At 47.4% G+C, this 19,910-nt stretch overlaps 1 protein-coding gene across 1 annotated transcript in view; it reads left to right on the top strand.

Moving 5' to 3' along the window:
• The first annotated feature begins 288 nt into the window (after positions 1-288).
• The window catches only part of PGS1 (phosphatidylglycerophosphate synthase 1), a 54,749-nt gene continuing 35,127 nt past the window's right edge, over positions 289-19,910 (top strand). Inside the window, exon 1 of the mRNA XM_006869654.1 lies at positions 289-555. Coding sequence (XP_006869716.1) covers positions 289-555 — 267 coding nt within the window. The remainder of the gene's footprint in view (positions 556-19,910) is intronic.

The following is a 19,910-nucleotide window of genomic DNA, read 5'->3' as shown; positions in this document are numbered from 1 at the left end:
GAAGCCGAGTTTCTGGCAGAGGCGGGGGCGCCGCGCCCGGAGCGCGGGCAGTTCTGGGAGGCCGAGAGGGACCAGCTCTTGGGTCCCCCTTCCTTTTTCTCGGACCCCGCGGGGACATCTCCCCGCCCCCACTCGGGCCCGCACGAGCTCCGATCGCCGCCCCAGGCGACCTGGGCTGGCCGACGGGGAACTGGGGACAGCCCATAGCCAGGGACCAGTGGGTTGGGATCCGTCCTGGGAGCTGGCGACCGTCACCTGTGGGCACGTCCACGAGGCGAGGCCCCAGGGATGGAGGCAGCTCAGCCTACGTGGCAGCTGCCCGGCCTCGTCCAATCGGCCCACTGCCATGTTCTTTGCCGAGAGACACGAGTGCTACCCTCCATTGCCACCCCACCCCGCAAAATCGCTTCCACTCAGTCGGTCTCCAAACCTGTGTGGTCCGGCGTGGGTACCGTCAGGTGCTGTCTGTGCTGCCGGCCGCCGGAGGGTGAGCGTGGCCCCACCCCGCGATTCGCGTCCGCTAGAGGGCGCTCGGATCCCCGAAAGTGGAATCCAGTTTGGGGCTGCGCGCCCCATTCTGAAATTGGAACCCAAGGGCAGGCGGGAATGCCTGGTTCAGAAGCTGAAGAAGGGACTCGGGTGCCTGGAGAGGGGAATATAAGTCACCTGGGCTCAAATTTGGGATGAAAACGCCTGCCGGGGAGCATTTTCAGAAAGCAGTTTTCAGGGCTTCAGCCCTCTTCGAGTGGCCCAGAAACTCTTGAATGTGAGGGTCTAGTCACTCCCAAGAGCCCAGGTGTGGCGCTGTAGGATAAGCACTGGACTGGTTACCACAAGGTCGGCAGTTCAAATCCACCAGCTGTTCTCAGAAACTATACAGGGACGCTATGCGTCTGAACTGACTCTAAGGCCCTCAACAACAATCACTTCCGAGGTTATGCAGTGATTAAGCATTAGGCTGCTAAACAAATAGTTGCTGATTTGAGCCCACCAATGGTTACGAATTGGGCTGCTAATCTCAAGGTCAGCAGTTCGAAACTACCAGCTGTTCCGAGGGAAAAAGATGAGACTTTCTGCTCCTGTAAAGATTTTACAGCCTCTGAAACCCTGTACAGGGTCGCTATGAGTTCGAACCGACTCCACGACACATAACAACAACAACAACAGTGCCTCTGTGGGGACTGACAGTCTGCTCCAGTAAAGATTTGCCATTGTTGTGTGCCACTGAGTGGGTGCCAGGGTTTTCCTGAGGAGTTGAAAGTCTCCTGCAGGACAGCTGATGGATGCAATTCAATTCGATACAGCCCAGCGTTTTTAAGTGCCATCGATGCACTTGGTTTCCGAGGAGTGGCTGGTGGTGTGAACTGTCACGTTGCAGTTCAAATCAACCTTGTGGTCTCATGCTTATCTTACAGTGCCACACCAGGACTCCGTATGGGCCAGTTCTGTTCTGTCCTATAGGGTCCCTGTGAATGGGAATGCACTGGGTGGCATAGGGTTTGGTTTGGAATCACTCCTAGGAAGCCAAAGAGAGGTGATTGGGATCAAAAATTGTTTTGACCCTGGTCATGTTGTCAACGAATGATTGTTTGGGGCTTGGAGAACCCATAACCAGTTTTAGAAGGAATGGAGGACTTTGCAGTATGTCCCCCAAACAGGGAGCAGGGCTCTGGAGACACCTGAGAGCTAGCTAGGTGGCTCTTGTGGGGTTGCTTCATAGGACACAGCAGCTGTGGGCTTTGGGCTGAAAATTATGCAGTGGGAGGAAGTGGGGGACCATGCTGGCAACAGTTGGGGTTTTAGAGTTCAGAGACCTGCTGCTTCTCTTTGCTTCTTGGGGAGTCAGTAGGCACTTCACTTCGCCTCCTTTGTTACTGTATTCTCACTCTGCCCCCCACCTCTCCTCCCAGAGATGTTGGGCAACTCAGTGGGTTTGGGGGCAGGACACCCTTCCGCTTTGGGTTTCAGTTTGACCCACCATGAAATAGGAATAAAACCTTTTCCCATCAGAGATTGAGATTAAAATACCAACAGCCCAGCATTTTACAAGTCAAAGTGTCATAGAAACAGAAGCAGAAGTGATTCTAATTCAGCCCAGTTCTCCCTTTGGGCTGTAGAGTAGGAGCTCTGAGGAGGAAGTCTAGTCAGTTCTGTCTACTTCTGCAGAGGGGGTGACTAGTTTATCCAACATGTTGTTGTTGTTGTTATGGCCAGTCCTTCTGACTCATAGTGACCCTGCAATAGACTTTCCGAAAGTGGCTGGTGCGTTTCAATTGCCAGTCCAGTATTTATCCTGTAGTGCCAACATAGCATGCAACTATTTATTAAGCTCTGCCGACCCCCACCAAGATGGAGTGACATAGCGGCAGCAACAAGAGAGTCAGACATAACGATGATAAAAGTGGAGCAAGCTTGGGCACCGGTCCTTTCTGCTATACTTGAGGTCACTATGAGTCGGAAGTGACTCGACGGTACCTTAGAAGCAAGGATGGTGTAACTTGTCTCTCGTACTTTGGACATGCTATCAGGAAGGACCAATCGCTGGAGAAAAACATCATGCTTGGTAAAGTGGAAGGTCAGTGAAAAAGAGCAAGACTCCTGATGAGATGGCTCGAACATAACGCCTTTGAGGATGGTACAGGACTGGGCAGGTTTGGATCCTGTTGTGTGTGTAAGGTCGTTATGAGTCAGAGCCGACTTGACAGCATCTAATAAAACGACTAGGTAGCAGGAATCTCTGGGTGGTATAAATGGCTATGCCCTTGACTACTACTCAAAAGGAACTCTGGTAGCATCATGGTTACAAGATGGGCTACTAACCTCAAGGTCAGCAGTTTGAAACTGCCAGCTGTGTTGCTGGGTTTGAAAAACGAGGCTTTTTACTCCGGTAAAGATTTACAGCTTCAGAACCCCTATGCAGCTTCGCATCAGAACCGACTCCAAGGAACACCACCACCACTAGTTGGAAACTTAATGGTTTGAACCCACCCAGAGGCACCACAGAAAATAGGTCTGGGGATCAGCTTCCCAAAGATTGCAGAGCTTTGAAAACATTATGTCTCAGTCCTACTTCTACTCTGCACACATGAGGTCACAATGAGTTGGGAATCAAGTAGATGGCAACTATGTACCCACTGTGTAACAACTAAGTAACAACTATGTAACAACTATGTAACAACTATGTAACAGGGATCCCTAGGTTGGGCACCCAGCAACGCCTGGGAAGAAGTACTGGACAATCTGATTTTGAAAGATCTCAGCTGTTAAAAACACTGTGGAGCACAGCTCTCCTCTGACACCCGTGGGGGAGCTGGGAGCGTCAGAGAAGAACTTTTTTTCACAGTGTAGCAAGCTCTGGCAGCGTAGTGGTTATGAGCCTGCGAACCGCAAGGTCAGCAATTTGAAACTACCAGCTGTTCTGCCGGAGAAAGATGAGACTTTCTGCTCCCGTAAAGATTTACAGCCTCGAAAACCCTGTACAGGGTCGCTATGGGTCAGAACCGACTCCACGGCACACAGCCATAGCCACAGCAGGCGTTAAGAGATGTGGACAAGAAGGGTTCAACCTATGCCCTCCAGATGCTTAAAGTCACAGGGAAAGGATTCCCTCGCCTGATTGACGGCAACCCGTTTCCTGCCTTCACTGTCCATTGAGTCTTACAGGCTATACACTGATCGTCCGCATCTGTGCTGAACCGTGTGGAAGGATGAGGAAGACTCATAAGGAGTAGCTTTGGAGTTAATGGATGCGAGAGTGCTTTGTAAATTACACTGCTCTAACACAGTCCGTTGGTTCATTCATCCATTCCAGGGACCTCACTGAGTGCAGCCTCTGCCAGGCATAGGCTGAGTGCTGGGAAGGAAGACAGAGGAGCTGGGAGAATCCTGCAGGGAACCTGTCACGGAAACAGACCTTGGAAACTCCAAGCGATGAGCCACAGTGTGTGATAAAGGTGTGGCTGTGATTAGCATTCTATGAAGATTATAGTCCTCTGAGGGTTCTTTGGGATGAGGGGGATGTTGGGAGTCAGCAGGAAAAACAATTCTACAGTTCTGGGAATCCCAATGTAGTTGGGGAGAATCTATACCTCTGAAAAATATATAAGTCCCAATGCTAACCTCACGAGGCCCAAGTGAGCCTGGATTTGAGGAGGGAGCCCAGCAAAGACCTGCATGGTTGGCAGGGGTCCAGTCTCCTGGGAGGGGCTGCCCTAGGTGGAGAAGGCCCCTTTCCGGAAGGTCAAGACATGTGGTGGAGAGATAGGCTGGGATCAGATTATAGGAGGTATCCCTGTATATTGATTGACTTAGAAGACTGAATGCCATCTGGACCAATATCTGTGTTACGTCTCCAACAGTGCCTCAATTGCCTTATTTGCAAAATAAGGGCAGATCATAGTGTGAACCTTCCTAGTGTTGGTATGAGGACTGAGTTTGTATATGCAAAATGCTGAGAATAGCACCTTACACATACTAAGTGCTCACTGGATTTGAGCTATTGTTTCACTAAAGTCCTGATGTGGCTGTGTGCGGTTTTGTGTCTTGGGGAATTCATATATAAGTGATATTCCAAAAGACTGCCTGTCAGAGTCCTGCCAGCCAGCTGCCAAGCTTCTCTTGGCTTTCTAATATCTTCAGTGGTTCCCACTGCTTTCGAGATGAATCCAAAATTCTCAGCCTAGATTGTTTCCAAGACTCGCTGCTCCATCTCCAGCTTTGTTGACTGCACCCCCACCCCCACCCCCCAACACACCAGGCTCCACTTTCTCCAGCCTGGGCTTTTTTTTGCACGCTCACATCTCTCTGGTGTTGCTTTGTTGTTGTTGTTATGTGCCATCGAGTCGGTTCCGACCCATAGCGACCCTGTATAGGGTTTCCGAGGGTGTAAATCTTTACGGGAGTAGAAAGCCTCATCTTTCTCCCGCGGAGCACCTGGTAGTTTCGAACCGCTGACCTTAAGGTTCGCAGCCCGATTCGTAACCACTACGCTACCTGGTGTTGCTTAGTGCTATCCAATTTATAGCGACCCTGTATAGAGTTTCTGAGGAGCGGCTGGTGAGTTTGAACCACCAACTTTGCTGTTCAAACTGACCTTGCAGTCCAATGCTTATCCTACAACACCACATACATCCTTTGGGTGAGACTGATTTCCTCCTTGGCTGAGTTCTATTAAGATTCCACAGAGAATCGGTAATCCTAAGGGTAGCACTTACCTTCTTAGACCACATTTCCTGAGTACTTGTCCAGCGACAACCTTGGGGGCAGGGAAGATATATATGTTTTTTTCGTTGTAATCCTGGGACCTTGTGCAGAGAAAGTGCTTAGCAAATCTTTAAAGAGGGGATTATGTTGATTTCCATTCCCCCATCGCTTTTAGATAATGTCCCTTCCTTCAGGGCTCTAGGACTCCAGTCTAGCTGAGATACAGGATGTGGATGCTGGGAAACCCCTTGGGAATATTGGGTTTGCTCATCAGAAAACAAAGGGAGTGAAGAGTCAACTTTGCTGGGAAGTAGGGAGGAGACACCTGGGTCTGTTTAGGGTTCTCTTCCAGGGACCCTTGTCTGTCCCCACCCAGAAGAGATGCGGGAATGAGGACAAAGTTGAGGCTTTACAGCTTCTCATCTTGCCTATCTGCCTGGTTGGGCTCCTCTGCCCCACCCTGCTGCTTTCCTGTCTAAGGGATTTAGAAGTCTCCCCTTTTTTCCTAATCTCTCTCTCTGCAGAATTTCTATGAAGTCAGAATCCATTTCCAGGCAAAGGTGCTTGGTCATAAAGATAATAAACAGATTCATTCAAGGTGAAGGGGAAACACACCATGGTTTCAGTTGCGTGTGGACTTCGCCCTGGCATGTGAGGGTTCCCAGCACGCACGTCTATCCCTAAACCTCACTGGAAGAACCCTGATGCCAGTTCCAGAGGAGAGGTCCCAGAGCTGGGATTATGACCAGTAGGTGAATGCCAGGCTCCATCCTTGCATGAGTGATCAACAAGCCCTCCAGCCAGTCAGGGGGTGGACACCATTGTTAAATAGCTGTGTCTGCATCTGACCTCAGTTTTGCTAGTCACTGAGCCCAAGGTCCACACTGCGTGTGGAGACCCGCAGGCAGAAAGAAATAGCCAGGGACTCAGAAAGATGAGGCTTTCTGCTCCTGTAAAGATTTACAGCCTTGAAAACCCTGTACAGGGTCGCTTTGAGTCAGAACCGACTCCAAGGCACATAATCAACCAACCAAACTGAGTTCTGGTGGCGTAGTGGTTACGAATCAGGCTGCTAACCTCAAGGTCGGCAGTTTGAAACTATCAGCTGTTCACAGGAGAAACATGAGGCGTTCTGCTTCCGTAAAGATGTGCAGCCTTGGAAACCCTGTGCAGGGTCACTGAGTCGGAACCGACTCCACGGTACTTAACAACAACAACAATCGCTAGTCACTGAAAACTCTATGAATAGCAGACTTCGCTTATATGCTTATATTTTCCCTGAAAAACCCTCCCCTGCCCCTGAGAGCAACGAGGAAGGATCCTGCTGCCTGCAGACAGTCTGGAGACTTTGGGAAAGGCACGCCTAGTGGCGTGCATCATTCAGTCAGCATTCATTGTACTTTTCTCCTGACAGGGACTCTGCTATAGTGTGGTCCTGATTCCTGGGGTGGTGGGGAGTCCCTTGTGTTGGGATCAGACTGTTGTGATCCACAGGGGTCTCCTTGACTGATTTTCAGATGTGGATCCCAGGCCTTTTTTCCTAGTCTCCCTTAGTCTAGAAACTCCACGGAAATCTGTTCAGCACTGAAACCTCCTCGTCCCCCGCAGTCAGCAATTTGAAGAAGATTCTGGACAGTTACATCTCACTGTGACCTCTGGGAAGCCCCTTCCCCCTGCCTCTCCCAGGGGGAGGGTGTTCTTCCAGGGCCGGCTCAGGGACTGGGCTTCCTGGTGCCCCACACCCTTCTCTAAAGCGCTTGCAGGTTGCAGGCTCAGGCTGAGATGACCTTTTCTGCACAGGGTGGGGGGGTGGTTCAGGGGTCATATATTATACCAAGTTGACTCCGCTCACTCTCCTTCCGGTTGCAGACCACGAGGGGCCGGGACAATGGCCTGGGGCCGGGAAGCAGCTTTCTAGTTCGCAGGCCTTTGTTCCTGGCGGGAGGGGCCTGGGGCTAATGAAAAGGTTTGTGGCTCGGATGTCTGGGAGGCGGTGGAGGAGTTCTGACATTCCAGGCCCTAGCCTCTGGCATTTCCCAGAAAATTTGCTGAGGGGAGGGAAAGAAAACAACACCATCCCACCCACCCACCTCCCACCCTGCTTCTCAGATTCCTGGAGCCCTGCTCCCTCTGGGGGTGGTTTGCTGAATACCTTAGACCCCAGGCCTGGAGGTCCTAGGGGTCCAGCTCTCCACTCATGGGGGTCCTGGTGGCTGGGTGAGGGGGAGGCAGCTCTAGGCAGAGTATAAAGGGGGCTCACCGCATCTCCCATCCATCCCAAGAGGAATTCACATCTGTTTCAAGTTCTGATTAGGGGTGGGGAGAAAGGGGGGTCATCTTCCAGCCAACTGTCTCCAGCGACCCCAAGCCAACAAGCCTGCTCTATGCAGGGTGGGAGATGAGTTTCTCTTTGTCCCAAAGCAGCTGCTGTCCAGCGCCTGCGCTCTGGGCGGCTACTCAGATGGGACACAGGGACATGGCAGTTCTGGGAAGCTGGGCTGGGTTGAGGCATCTGAGTTACAGGGCAAATGAGGCCTGGAGATGAAGTGGGGGTGACCAGGGAGGGAGACCCAGCCAGGAAGGGGAGTCAAGAGTGAGCTTCCCAGCATGCCTTTGGATAGGTCCGAGCCCATGGGGGGCCAGTGGTGCGCTGTTCTTCTCGCCCTACAGTAAAGCAGGCCAGGCAACCTAGAGCCCCCCGCTCTCACCAGGGGCACTTGGGATAGTCTCAGCACCTGAGCCTCCTTGTTGCTGTGTTTGGGTCCCAAGTTGACTCCGCTCACTCTCCTTCCGGAGGATGTCTGTCCGAGTCTGGAGCCATGTCTGTGCATGACCCCCATGGGAACGTGTCTAGCTCCTCTGCCCTGTGGCATACACAGATTCTCACAGTGAGAAAACTATACACACTCTCTGACTCCCCATGACCCACAGCCCACCTGGATGGCCAAGAAGTTCTTCAGGAGCAGTGGGAGGGGGGCGCAATTCTAAGACATGACATTGGAGGGTGTTCATTGTGACGTTCTACTCCATGCTTCTCTTGTCCTTCCTACCTTACTCTAAGTTACAGGGATGGTTTTGAGTTTTTTAAGGGGAGGGGAGCTTATAAACTGGACCCCCCCCCCAGGACTCCAAAAGCTCCAATCTTCCTGCAGATTGGTCTCTGGGGAGATCAAGACCCACTAGGGAGCCCCTTCTTGTTCCTGGGAGTGGTATTCTACAAACCCTTTAATTCATTCATTCATTCTTTTTTTTTTCTTTCTTTCTTCTTTCCTAACCCTTCAGAACTTTGTCCTTGGGTAAATGCTGCCCTCTTGATCTCAAATAGTTGATGTTACTATGAAGTTTGTGCCTTCCTAGTGTTATCGCTCCCCTTTTAAACCTGTCTATGTCCTGGTGTAAGGAGCTCTGGTAGTGTAGTGGTTACGAATTGGGCTGCGAATCTCAAGGTCAGCAGTTCGGAACTACCAGATGCTCCATGGGAGAAAGATGAGACATTCTGCTCCCATAAAGATTTACAGCCTCAGAAAACCTGTACAGGGTCGCTATGAGTCGGAACCAACTCCATAGCACACAGCTACCACCAACCACCACCATGTTCTGGTGTGGCGCTGTGGGTTAATGCACCAGACTGCAAAGCCATTTGAACTGCAAGGTTGGCAGTTCAAGCTGACCAGTCACTTCTCAGAAACCCTATACAGTGCCACTATGGGTCAGAATCGACTCAGTGGCACTTAACAATAACACGTCCTAGTGTGGAATCCTGGTGTAGCTCTGTGGGTTAATGCGCTGGACTGCAAAGTCAGTTTGAATCACAAGGTTGGTGATTCAAGCTCACTAGCTGCTCCTTGGAAACCCTATACAGGGTTGCTATGGGTCGGAACCAACTAACAACAACAACAACAACATGTCCTAGTGTGGCGCTGTGGGCTAATGTGCTAGACTGCAAGGATAGTTGTAGCTCACCAGCAGCTTCTTGGAAACCCTGTATAGGATTGCTATGATTCAGAAGCTCCTCAGAAACCCTATACATGGTTTGTTATAGGTCAGAACCCACGGGACTGCACTTAACAACATCGCAACCTGGTTTGGTTGACAATTGAGCAAAGGGAGGGGGGTCGTTCATCCCTTTTGTTGTTGTTGCTATTGTTAAGTGCTGTTGAGTAGGTTGCGACCTATAGCGACCCTGTATAGGGTTTCTGAGGAACAGTTGGTGACTTTGCAGTCAAGTGCATTACTCCAGATGTCATGGGGGTCCTGGTGTGGTACTGTAGGATAAGCACTTGACCTCAAGGTTGGTTTGAACTGCAAGGTTGGCAGTTCAAACTCACCCGCTATTCCTCAGAAACCCTATACAAGGTTGCTTTGAGTTAGGACCAGCTCCAAGACACTTAACCACACCGACAGCAAGGTGTCATGGAGTCCCTAGTGAACATGCTCAGTTGCTAAAAGGAAAGCTGGAAGTTCAAGTCCACCCAGAGACACCTTGGAAGAAAGGCCTGGACATCTAGTTTTGGAAGCTCAACTAGTGTATACTCTAGGGAGCTCTGTCCTGCTCCGACACTCATGGGCTCGCAGTGAGCTGGAGCTGATTCCAGGGCAACTGGCTTTATACATGCGTCATGACCTGAACTAGGTGCAGGCAGGAAGGGGAACATTCCGCTGTCTGCTCATTCCATTTTCAAGGCACTTTTTCAAGTCTGCCTTATACAGTGAGGACTCTCAAGGAGATTAGATTCCTCTTGGAAGGGCAAGACCCTTCAACAGTTGATATTACTGTGAATTGTTTTCAACTATGCTAGTGGAGGGTCAGAGGAAAAGAGGAAGACCCCCAACGAGAAGAATTGGCCAAGTGGCAGCATCGATGGACTCACGTGTGGCAACAATAGTGAGGTTGGCCCACGATTGGGTAGTGCTTCGTTCTGCTGTGCATAATGTCGCTATGGGTCGGTACCGACTCGATGGCACTCACAACAACACCAACAGTGGTGCTGTGGTATAATTGCTAACTGAAATTCTCCAGTTGCTCTGTGGAAACCCTGTACAGGATGGTCGGTACAACCACAACAATCAAGGAGGAGAACTGGGAGATGTTTAAGTATATTAAAGGAAGGCACCTCACTGTGAACTGAAAGATCAAAGGTTCTGTGCATAATGTCGCTATGGGTCGGTACCGACTCGATGGCACCTCACAACAACAACAACAGTGGTGCTGTGGTATAATTGCTAACTGAAATTCTCCAGTTGCTCTGTGGAAACCCTGTACAGGATGGTCGGTACAACCACAACAATCAAGGAGGAGAACTGGGAGATGTTTAAGTATATTAAAGGAAGGCACCTCACTGTGAACTGAAAGATCAAAGGTTCAAATCCCACAGTGGCTCTAAGGGAGACAAGGCCTGGAGATCTGGTCCCTTTAAAGAGTGTTGCTGAGCCAAGCAAAAGACAAAACTATAAGGTGAGCAAGGACACCACTCCCTAGAGCCACCTACTAACCCGCCTCTCGGAGATCAAAAGGCAGCAAGTGCCCAGAAAGGAAGCTCAGAAGGCAGGCAGGGGTAGGAGAGGCGGCATGGAGCCAGCAAACACAGGGAGCAAGTGGGAAGAGTGACTTTATAATCGGTGACAGGAATCATCAAACGTATATACCTTGTTGAACAGAAAACCAGTTTGCTCTATAGACTTTAACCCAAGTCACAATCAAAGCTTGAAAAAAGAATTGTTGATGTTGTGTGCCATCAAGTCAATTTCAACTCACAGTGACCCTGTAGGACTGAAGAGAACTGGCCCCGAGGGTGTCCAAGGCTGTAATCTTTACGGAAGCAGACTGTCTCCCTGCAGTGCTGCTGGTGGATTCAAACCACCAGCCTTTCAGTTTTCAGCTGAGTGCTTTAACCACTGCACCATCAGGGCTCCTTCTCTATACAACTTACACCCTAGGAAGTCCCATGGGGCAGTTCTTCTTGGTCCTAGAGGGTCATTATGAGCTGTACTGTCTTGACAATACACAACAATGTACTAAGGGTGGAAGGGAGGCATCTGAGGGGCTTCCCAGAGGAAGTGATATTTTGGGTGGATGGAAAGCTGACGTTAGTCAAGACAGGTCATGCCACCTGCCCCAAGTGTCCCAGATGCTCTGACCCAGACACCAGTGTGTTTCCCCAGAAACTGACTAGTTCTCCCTCATCCTTTCCCTCTGCTTAATCCCACCCACCCAGGTCTCAGCCCCTTCCAAGCTTAAGGAGCCAGATGCAGAGCTGAGAAGGTAGAACTAGTCAGTGCCCCATGAAAAGTGGGATGGGATAGTCCCTGAGTTCTGGAAAATTTGAAAATTAAAATGAACTTTGTGGATCGGTAGCAGGAGGTTAGCATTTGACTGCTAACCAAAAAGTCGGTGGCTCGAATAAGCCAGCTGCTCTGTGAGAGAAAAACGTGACAGTCTGCTTGGGTAAAAATCTACATACAGCCTTGGAAACCCTATGTTGTTGTTAAGTGCCATCGAGTTGGTTCTGACCCATAGCAACTCTAAGGAGCCGCTGGAGATTGAACTGCCAACCTCGTGGTTCAAACTGACTTTGCAGTCTAGCGCATTAACCCCACAGCACCACACCAAGACTCCTGGAAACCCTATGGGGAAGTTCTATGCTATCCTGCAGGCTTGTTAGGACTTGAGATGGACCCCACAACAGTGTCGTTGAGTGTAAGTGTCTGTGTGAGTAAGTAAAACAGTCTCTGAATTATGGAACTTTGAAAAATTAAAATATACTTTGTGGCTACTTGAAACAGTTACATGGTTTAATAGTCAAAAATCCCCAGTATGTGGACTTACGAAGGGGACTTCAAAAAGTTTGTGGAAAATTTCATTATCTTGTAATTCCATTTTTTTTTTTTTCATGAGTTTTTTTTGAAGTCCCTTGTATCACAGAGATACAAAGTGGGGATCAGCAAGCTAGATGCAGCCCACAGGTACTGTCATTGTTGTTGTTGTTAAGTGCTGTCGAGTCGAGTCAGTTCCATGGTGACCCTGTATAGGGTTTCTGAGGAGTGGTTGGTGAGCCTGAACGGCCAGTCCAGCACATTAACTCATGGCGTCATACCAGGACTCTAGGGGGCTTCAAAAAGCTCAGGGGAAAATGCCGCTATCTTTTCAATCTACTTTTCTGCATTTTGAAGCCCCCTTGTATGCTGATTGGCTTGTGCAATAGTTTTTAAATGTTGAGCCAACATTTAAAAATGAGAAATTTTCACATTAAAAAACCAGTGCCGATGACTACAGCCACAATTCCAAATCATGGTGACACCATGTATGGCAGAGTAGAACTGTGCTCCATGGGGTTTCAAAGCTGTGACCCTTGGGAAACAGATTGGCAGGTCTTTCTTTCGAGGCACCTCTGTGTGAGTGTGCATCTGTCTAGACTTCACCATTTGTCCCATCCAGGATCTCCTGGTGACTTTGGAACTTTTCTGGGAAAGTCAGACGTATCTGACAGCACTAGATCTGTATTCTGGCACTAGCTGGCCCTCTGGAGGAACAGGGGGGCTTCCAGCTCTGCACAAGCCACTGTCCTCCCCCTCCTGCCTTTCCCTGCTTGGAGCCCAGGCATTGAGGGGGGAAGGGGCAGCTCCAGCCTCCCCTGCTCCCCACATCCCCTCTCTAGAGTAGAAGGCATTCCTCTTTGGGGGATTTCTTTTGACTCTCTTTCCCAAATATTTTTAAGTGCTGTCCAGTCGGTTCCAACTCATAGGGACCCTGTCTGTATAGGATTTCCTAGCAATGGCTGATGGGTTTTGACTGCCGACCTTGGGGCTCAATCAGACCTTGTGGTCCAGCGCATTATCTTGCATCGCTGTACCAGGGCTCCAGCAGTTCAGATTGTTGTTGTTGTTGTTGTGTGCCGTGGAGTCGGTTCCGACTCATAGCAACCCTGTACAGGGCTTCCGAGGCTGTAAATCTTTATGGGAGCAGAAAGCCTCATCATTCTTACGCAGAACAGCTGGTAGTTTCGAACTGCTGACCGTGTGATTAGCAGCCCGATTCATAACCACTACACTACCAGCAGTCCAGATGTTGTTGTTGTTAAGTGCCGTTGAATTGGTTCCGACCCACAGCAACCCTGTATAGAGTTTCCAAGGAGCGACTGGTGAGCTTGAACCACCGACCTTGTAGTTCAAATGGCTTTGCCGTCTGGCGCATTAACTCACAACGCCACAGCAGTCCAGATAGGAGGCTGGAAATCAGTCAAGCCTGGGCCACGGTCCAGACCTTCCTGCCCACCTGCTCTGGGCTCCTAGTTGTATTTGACATATTCTCAAGCAAGGCTGTCCAGAGCAAGACTAAGATGCCAACCTGAACACCCTTCGTCTCTTGTCTGAATTTCCTGGGCAGGGACTGGACAGTGAGAACCAGGAACCCCCCAGTCATTTGTCTCTGCGGCCCCAGCCGGTCCTGGAGCCTGGGATTCCTTGGGAAAGCGCTGGCTGGGCAGCTGTGTTTCCTCACGCTTTGGGCAGAATCACCAGGCGAGCAGCGTCTTGCTGGTGCTGGTGCTGGCTGCCTGCCACACCACAAGAAGCTGAGATTCCCCTGAACCCCAGAGCTGCACTTATCTCCACCAGCGACAGAGAAACAAACCAGCATGCTCATCTGGGTGGCGTTTCCAGAAATGTGGGCTCTGGCTTCTGGTGGACGGGATGCCGGATGGTCCTGTGCCTCTTTGTGGCTAAGGATTCATTGAGCAGGAGGTGCTTGGTTTTGCAGATGACAAGATGTTTTGAACTTAAATGTCTAAAAGATAAATACAGAAATCATGGCTGTTTTTCTCCACCTTGCTGATTTGAGCTTTGGTACTTGGCCTGTTTGTTCTTCACGACCTGAACCTTTGGGGTTCACACAGCTCTGGATCTTGGTGCCAAGAGGGCCTCATCTCAACGAGGTTTAGAGCCACTCAGTCAGGCCAGGCCCAATTCTGGGGCTGGCAGAGTAGCAGCCTAGAGGAAGCTGTTTTCTAATGTAGTGGCTGTTGTTCAGTGTGGTTAAGTTCAGTTCTGAACCATGTTGTTGTTGTTAGGTGCCATTGAGTCGGTACTGACTCAGAGCTATCCTATGCACAATGGAACGAAACACTGCCCGATCCTGGGTCAACCTCATAACTGTTGCCACACTTGAGCCCATTGATGCTGCCACTTTGCCAATCCATCTCTCTGGGAGTTTTCCTCTTTTTCTCTGACCCTCCACTTTACCAAACATGATATCCTTCTCCGGTGACTGGTCCCTCCTGACAATATGTCCGAAGTATGAGAGACGAAATCTGACCATCCTGGCCTCCAAGGAGCACTCTGGCTGCGCTTCTTCCAACACAGATCTGTTGGTTCTTTTGGCAGCCCATGGCATTTTTATTACTCTTCTCCAACACCACAACTCAAATACATCAATTCTTCTACGGCTTTCCTTATTCATTTTCCAACTTCCACATGTTTATGAGGCTATTGAAAATACCATGGTTCTGAATCAGGCGCACCTTTGTCCTCAAATTGGCATCTTTGGCCTTCAACACTTTAAAGAGGACTTGTGTAGCAGATTTGCCTAAAGCACTCTATCCGGTAATTCTTGACTGCTACTTCCATGAGTGTTGCTGGTTGAAGTCTTTGACAACTTCAATCTTTACAATTACTTTGTTTGTGAGGATCTTTGTTTTCGATACATTGAGGTGAAACCCATACTGAAGATCGGGGTTGGCAAACTACAGGCCACGCATCGCTCAGTGTTTTGTTTTTGGTGTGGCGCTGTGGGTTAATGCGTCAGGTTGCAGTTCAAACAGCTTTCCTCACAAACAAAATGATTGTAAAGATGGATCACCGACCCATAGCGACCCCATATAGGGCTTCCGAGGAGCAGCTGATGAGCTTGACAGCACATCACAGCAACAACAAATTTAAACTTTCTATTGCAATTGAGGGGGAAAATGAGGCTTTCTGCTCCCTTAAAGATTTACAGCTTCAGAAATCCAATGAGTCGGAACCGGCTGGATAACCCACAACTACCACCAACCATTGTGAATTGAGTGAAGGTTGGCAGATCAGCAGTTTAACATCAAACAGATCATATATACTTTGTTCAGCAATCCCCTCCTTGTGCAGTTAACAGCATTTACCTCCATTCACTTAACTCTTGCATTCCTCCGTGTCTCTAGCTACCTTCATCTTTCTTCTGCCAACTTCCCTCTTGTTGTATATTGCCTGCCCGTCACCCATGTTAACATATTTCTACTTTAGCCGTGATTAATTTTCCCTCCCCTGTACCTTTGCTCCCTTATAACCATCATAGAATGTTCCTTTTATCAAGAAAATATTTTCTTAACTTTTTACATTGGTCTCATACAATATTTACCCTTTCGTGATTGATTAATTTCACTCAGCATAAAGTCCACCAGGTTCATCCACGTTGTGAGGTGTTTTGCAGATTCATCTTTATTCTTCAGTGTTACATAGTATTCCATAGTGTGTATGTTCCAAGTTTGTTTCACCATTCTTCTGTTGATGGACATTTAGGCTGTCTCCATCTTTTTGATGTGTCTTTTGTAGACAGCATATTGAAGGATCCTGTTTTCTTATCCATTCTGTTACTCTCTGCTTTTTGACTGGTGCATTTAACCCACTGACATTCAGTGTAATTTTCTACAGGTATGAACTGATTGTTGTCATTTTGCTGTGTTTTTGTCTGGTGCTGCTGGTTCTTTGTTCCACACAATTTTTTTTTGCACTGAGGTAAGTTTGTTTGTGGTTTTCTTTTCATTTTTCTGTTCGTGTTTACTAACTATGTCTGAGTTTCCTCATTTTTATTCTGATATGAAGGTATGTTCATTTTCTTTTAGGTTACCCTGTAATTGTTTTTAAACTTTTTATTGTGAATTGAGTGAAGGTTTACAGAGCAGAACATCAGTTTTACATTCAACAAATCATATACTTTGCTTCATTACAATGAGTGCAATCCCTTCCAGGTACCAATGATTAACAGTATTTACCTCAATTCGCTTTAACATTCCTCCCTGTGTCTCCCGCTACATTCATCTTTTCTCAGCTAACCTCCCTCTTGTATATTGCCTGCCCTGTCACCCATGTTAACATGTGTCTACCCTCTAGTCTGAATAATTTTTCTCCATCTTCCGCTTCCCCCAACCATCATTTGTTGTTGTTGTTGTTAAGTGCCGTCGAGTCGGTTCCGACCCATAGCGACCCTGTACAGGGTTTCCGAGGGTGTAAATCTTTACGGGAGTAGAAAGCCTCATCTTTCTCCCGCGGAGCAGCTGGTAGTTTCGAACCACTGACCTTAAGGTTCGCAGCCCGATTCGTAACCACTACGCTACCAGAGCTCATAGATTGTTTTATTTTATTAAGAAAACCTTTAAACTTTTTACAACATTGATCTCATTTAACATTTGCCTTTTCATGATTTACTAACTTTACTCAGCATAGTATCCTCCAGGTTCATCTGTGTTGTGAGGTGTTTTGCAGGTGGATCTTTATTCTTCAACGTTTTATAGTATTCCACTGTGTGTATGTTCCAAAGTTCGTTTAACTGTTCATTTGTTGATGGGCATTTAGGCTGTCTCTATTGTTTTGATATGTCTCTCATAGACAGCATATTGAAGGATCCTGTCGTCTTCATTCTGCTCTGTCTCTTGGCTGGTACATTTAAGTCATTTACATTCAGTGTAATTATAGATAGGAAGAATTGATTGTTGTCATTTTTCTGGATGTTCTTTCTGGTGGTATTGCTGGTTTCTTGATTCCACATAATTTTCTGCACTAAGTTCATTTTGTTTGTGAGTTTTCTTTGCCTTTTCCATTCTCTTATGTTAATGCTTACTAAATCTTTCTGATGTCCCTCTTATTTTTGATGTGCCGTTGTATTCATTTTCTTTGGGGTTTCTCTGCAATTTATAAATACTTTTCCCTCGTTAAAACAATTTGTTTATCTTGAAATTGCCTCGACTTCCTTGCTGTTTGGAAGTTCTAAATCTACACTATTCCCTCTTTATGCTTTGTAGTTGACTTCATGATATAGTGATACCACTGGTTCCCTATTTTCAGTCTTATATTGTTGGTGTTACCGACTCATAGTGATCCTGTTAGGGTTTCCGAGGAGCGGCTGGTGAGCTGGTAGTTTAGAACTACTGACCTTGCGGTTCACAGTCCGATTTGTAACCACTCTGCTGGTTACGAATCAGGCTGCTAATCTCACTATCAGCAGTTCGAAAGTACCAGCTGTTTCGTGGGAGAAAGATGAGGCTTTCTGCTCCCGTAAAGATTTGCAGCCTCAGAAATCCTGTACAGGGTTGCTATGAGTCGGAACTGACTCCACGGCACATAACAACAACATGCAATAAGTGTCACAATTGTGAGGTTGGCCCAGGACCAGGCAGTGTTTCATTCTGTTGTACATAGGGTCATTATGAGTCAGAACCGACTCCACGGCACATAACCACCACCGCCATATGATGAGTGGACTTCTGGTGTGACGCTGTAGGATAAATGCAGGACTGCAAAGTCGGTTTGAGCCACAAGGTCGGTGGTTTGAACTCACCAGTCACTCCTCGGAAACCCTATACCGGGTTGCTATAAATCAGAACCGATTCTACAGCACTTAACAACAGCAACATATGGTAAGTACTGGACTGTGAGCTACAAGGTCTTCAGTTCAAGCCTACCAGCCACTCTGCAGGAGAAGGCTCTTTGCTCCAAGGAAGATTCAAAGCCCCGGAAACCCTATACAGGGTAGCTATGGGTCAGAACTGACTCTATGGCACTTAAAAATACAACAATAACATATCTGGGTTGAACTATGGGTGGTGTTGTCATGTATGGTAATCTCAGTTTATTGTTTGGTATTTTTGATTCCCAGTCAAGAACACCCTTTACCATTTTTTGTAAAGTTGGTCTTGTTATTTATTATAAATTCCTTTAATTTAGGTTTATCAGGAAATTTGGCCATCATAGTTTAGGAACAGCTTTGCTCGGTATATACTTGGTTGGCATTTTTTTGCTTTTTTTTTTTTTTTTTGGAGTTTTGTGTATGTCATCCCATTGCAAGAGTTAGCATAGTTTCTGCTGAAAACTAAGAGCTTAGCCTTATTGGTTCTCCTTTGCAGTTAACGGTTCAGCTTTCCTGAGCTGCTCTCAGGGTCTTTGTTCATCTTTGGTTTTGGAAAGTTTGATTATGATATGTTTTGGTAACCTTTTTTTTTGGATCTATCTTGTTTGGGGTTTATTCAGCTCATTGTCATTTCTTTATGATGGTAGAGGAGATTTTTTCTTCTGCAAAAACTCTTTGAAAAATTTCTCTGTGCTTTTTAGTGTCTCTTCCTGTTCTGGAATTACAATCACCCTTAAGTTGTTCCTCTTCATGGTGCCTCATACAACTCTTAGATTTTCTTTGGATTTTGTCTTTTTTTTTTTCTAATCGTTTTTCTAGAATTAAGAGATTTATGTTTAAGCTCACGAACTCAGGCTCCCGTTGCTTTGAATCTACTCCTCTGCCTTTTCAAAGTAATTTCTATTTCTGAAATATTAAACTTAATCTTTTGGATTTCCAGTTGCAGGCTTGGATGCTTTCAGAATTTGTGTTTATTTCGTCTGTTTGTTCTTGTAGTGTTTTCCTGAATTTTTCAGTTTTTTTTTTTCCTGTGTTCTCCTTGCTTTCCTCAATCTTTCTGTCCTTCCTTTGAAGGTATCTATATATCATTCTTTTGAATTATTTTTCAGTTAGTTCCATTATCTTTTCTTCCTCAGGAACATTTTCTGGCTCTGAATCTAGGACATTTGCTTGAACCATTCCCTCTTGTTTCCTCATGTGCGGTAAAATAGTTTCTTGTCTCTGGGACATTGTGGTGATGTTGTATTTGTATTGAATTGATGATTATATGTTGATGTGGTTTTAAGCTGCCTCCTGTGGATATAGTTAGAGAATGGAAGTGTGTGCAGTGTTCTCTGTTTGCCATTAGTGCACCTCAGCCTCGGTGCTGACTGGTGTTGGCTGCTGTCTATCATTGGTCAGGTGGTATAGGAATTTGCTATTGGCTCTTGCCTAGTGGGTGGAGCTTCAGAGAGTATGTTTGTGACTGAGCTGTATAGGCTGTTCTCAGTGACTTGATGTTTTGTAAATGGAATTTTATGGGAACACAATCAGGGCTTATTTGTTTAGTGGCTGCTTTTTATTTAATACTGGCCCTTTAAGGAACAAGGCTGCAAGAGAATAGAGGTAAACAACAATTAACTGAAAAGAGCCCTTGTAGTGGGGTGGATTACAAATGGCTGCTAACCACAAGGTCAACAGTTCGAATCTACCAGCCATTCTGTGATAGAACATAAAGATTTCTGCCCCCGTGAAGATTTACAGCCTCGGATTTACAGCCTATGCAGGATTGCTATGAGTCAGAACCGACTCCACAGCATACCTGTATCACGACTGTTAACCGATGGTATATGGAGGGGATAGCAATCAACGTAATGAAACCAAGTATATGTAAAACTGATGGTCTGCTTTGTAAACCTTCACTCAATTCATAACAAAATGTTAAAGAGAAAAGGAAGAAACAAGGCTGCTAGACCTTAGGGTCAGCAGTTCAAACCCACCACCAACTCCTCAGGAGAAAGATGAGGCTATGTGTTCCCGTAAGGAGGTACAGAAAACCTAGGTGGTACTTCTTCACCCT

This window comes from Chrysochloris asiatica, unplaced genomic scaffold (genome assembly GCF_000296735.1).
Source record: "Chrysochloris asiatica unplaced genomic scaffold, ChrAsi1.0 scaffold00132, whole genome shotgun sequence".
Classification (NCBI taxonomy): domain Eukaryota; kingdom Metazoa; phylum Chordata; class Mammalia; order Afrosoricida; family Chrysochloridae; genus Chrysochloris; species Chrysochloris asiatica.
The sequence above is the reverse complement of the archived record's forward strand: the minus strand, read 5'-3'. Positions and strand labels throughout refer to the sequence as shown.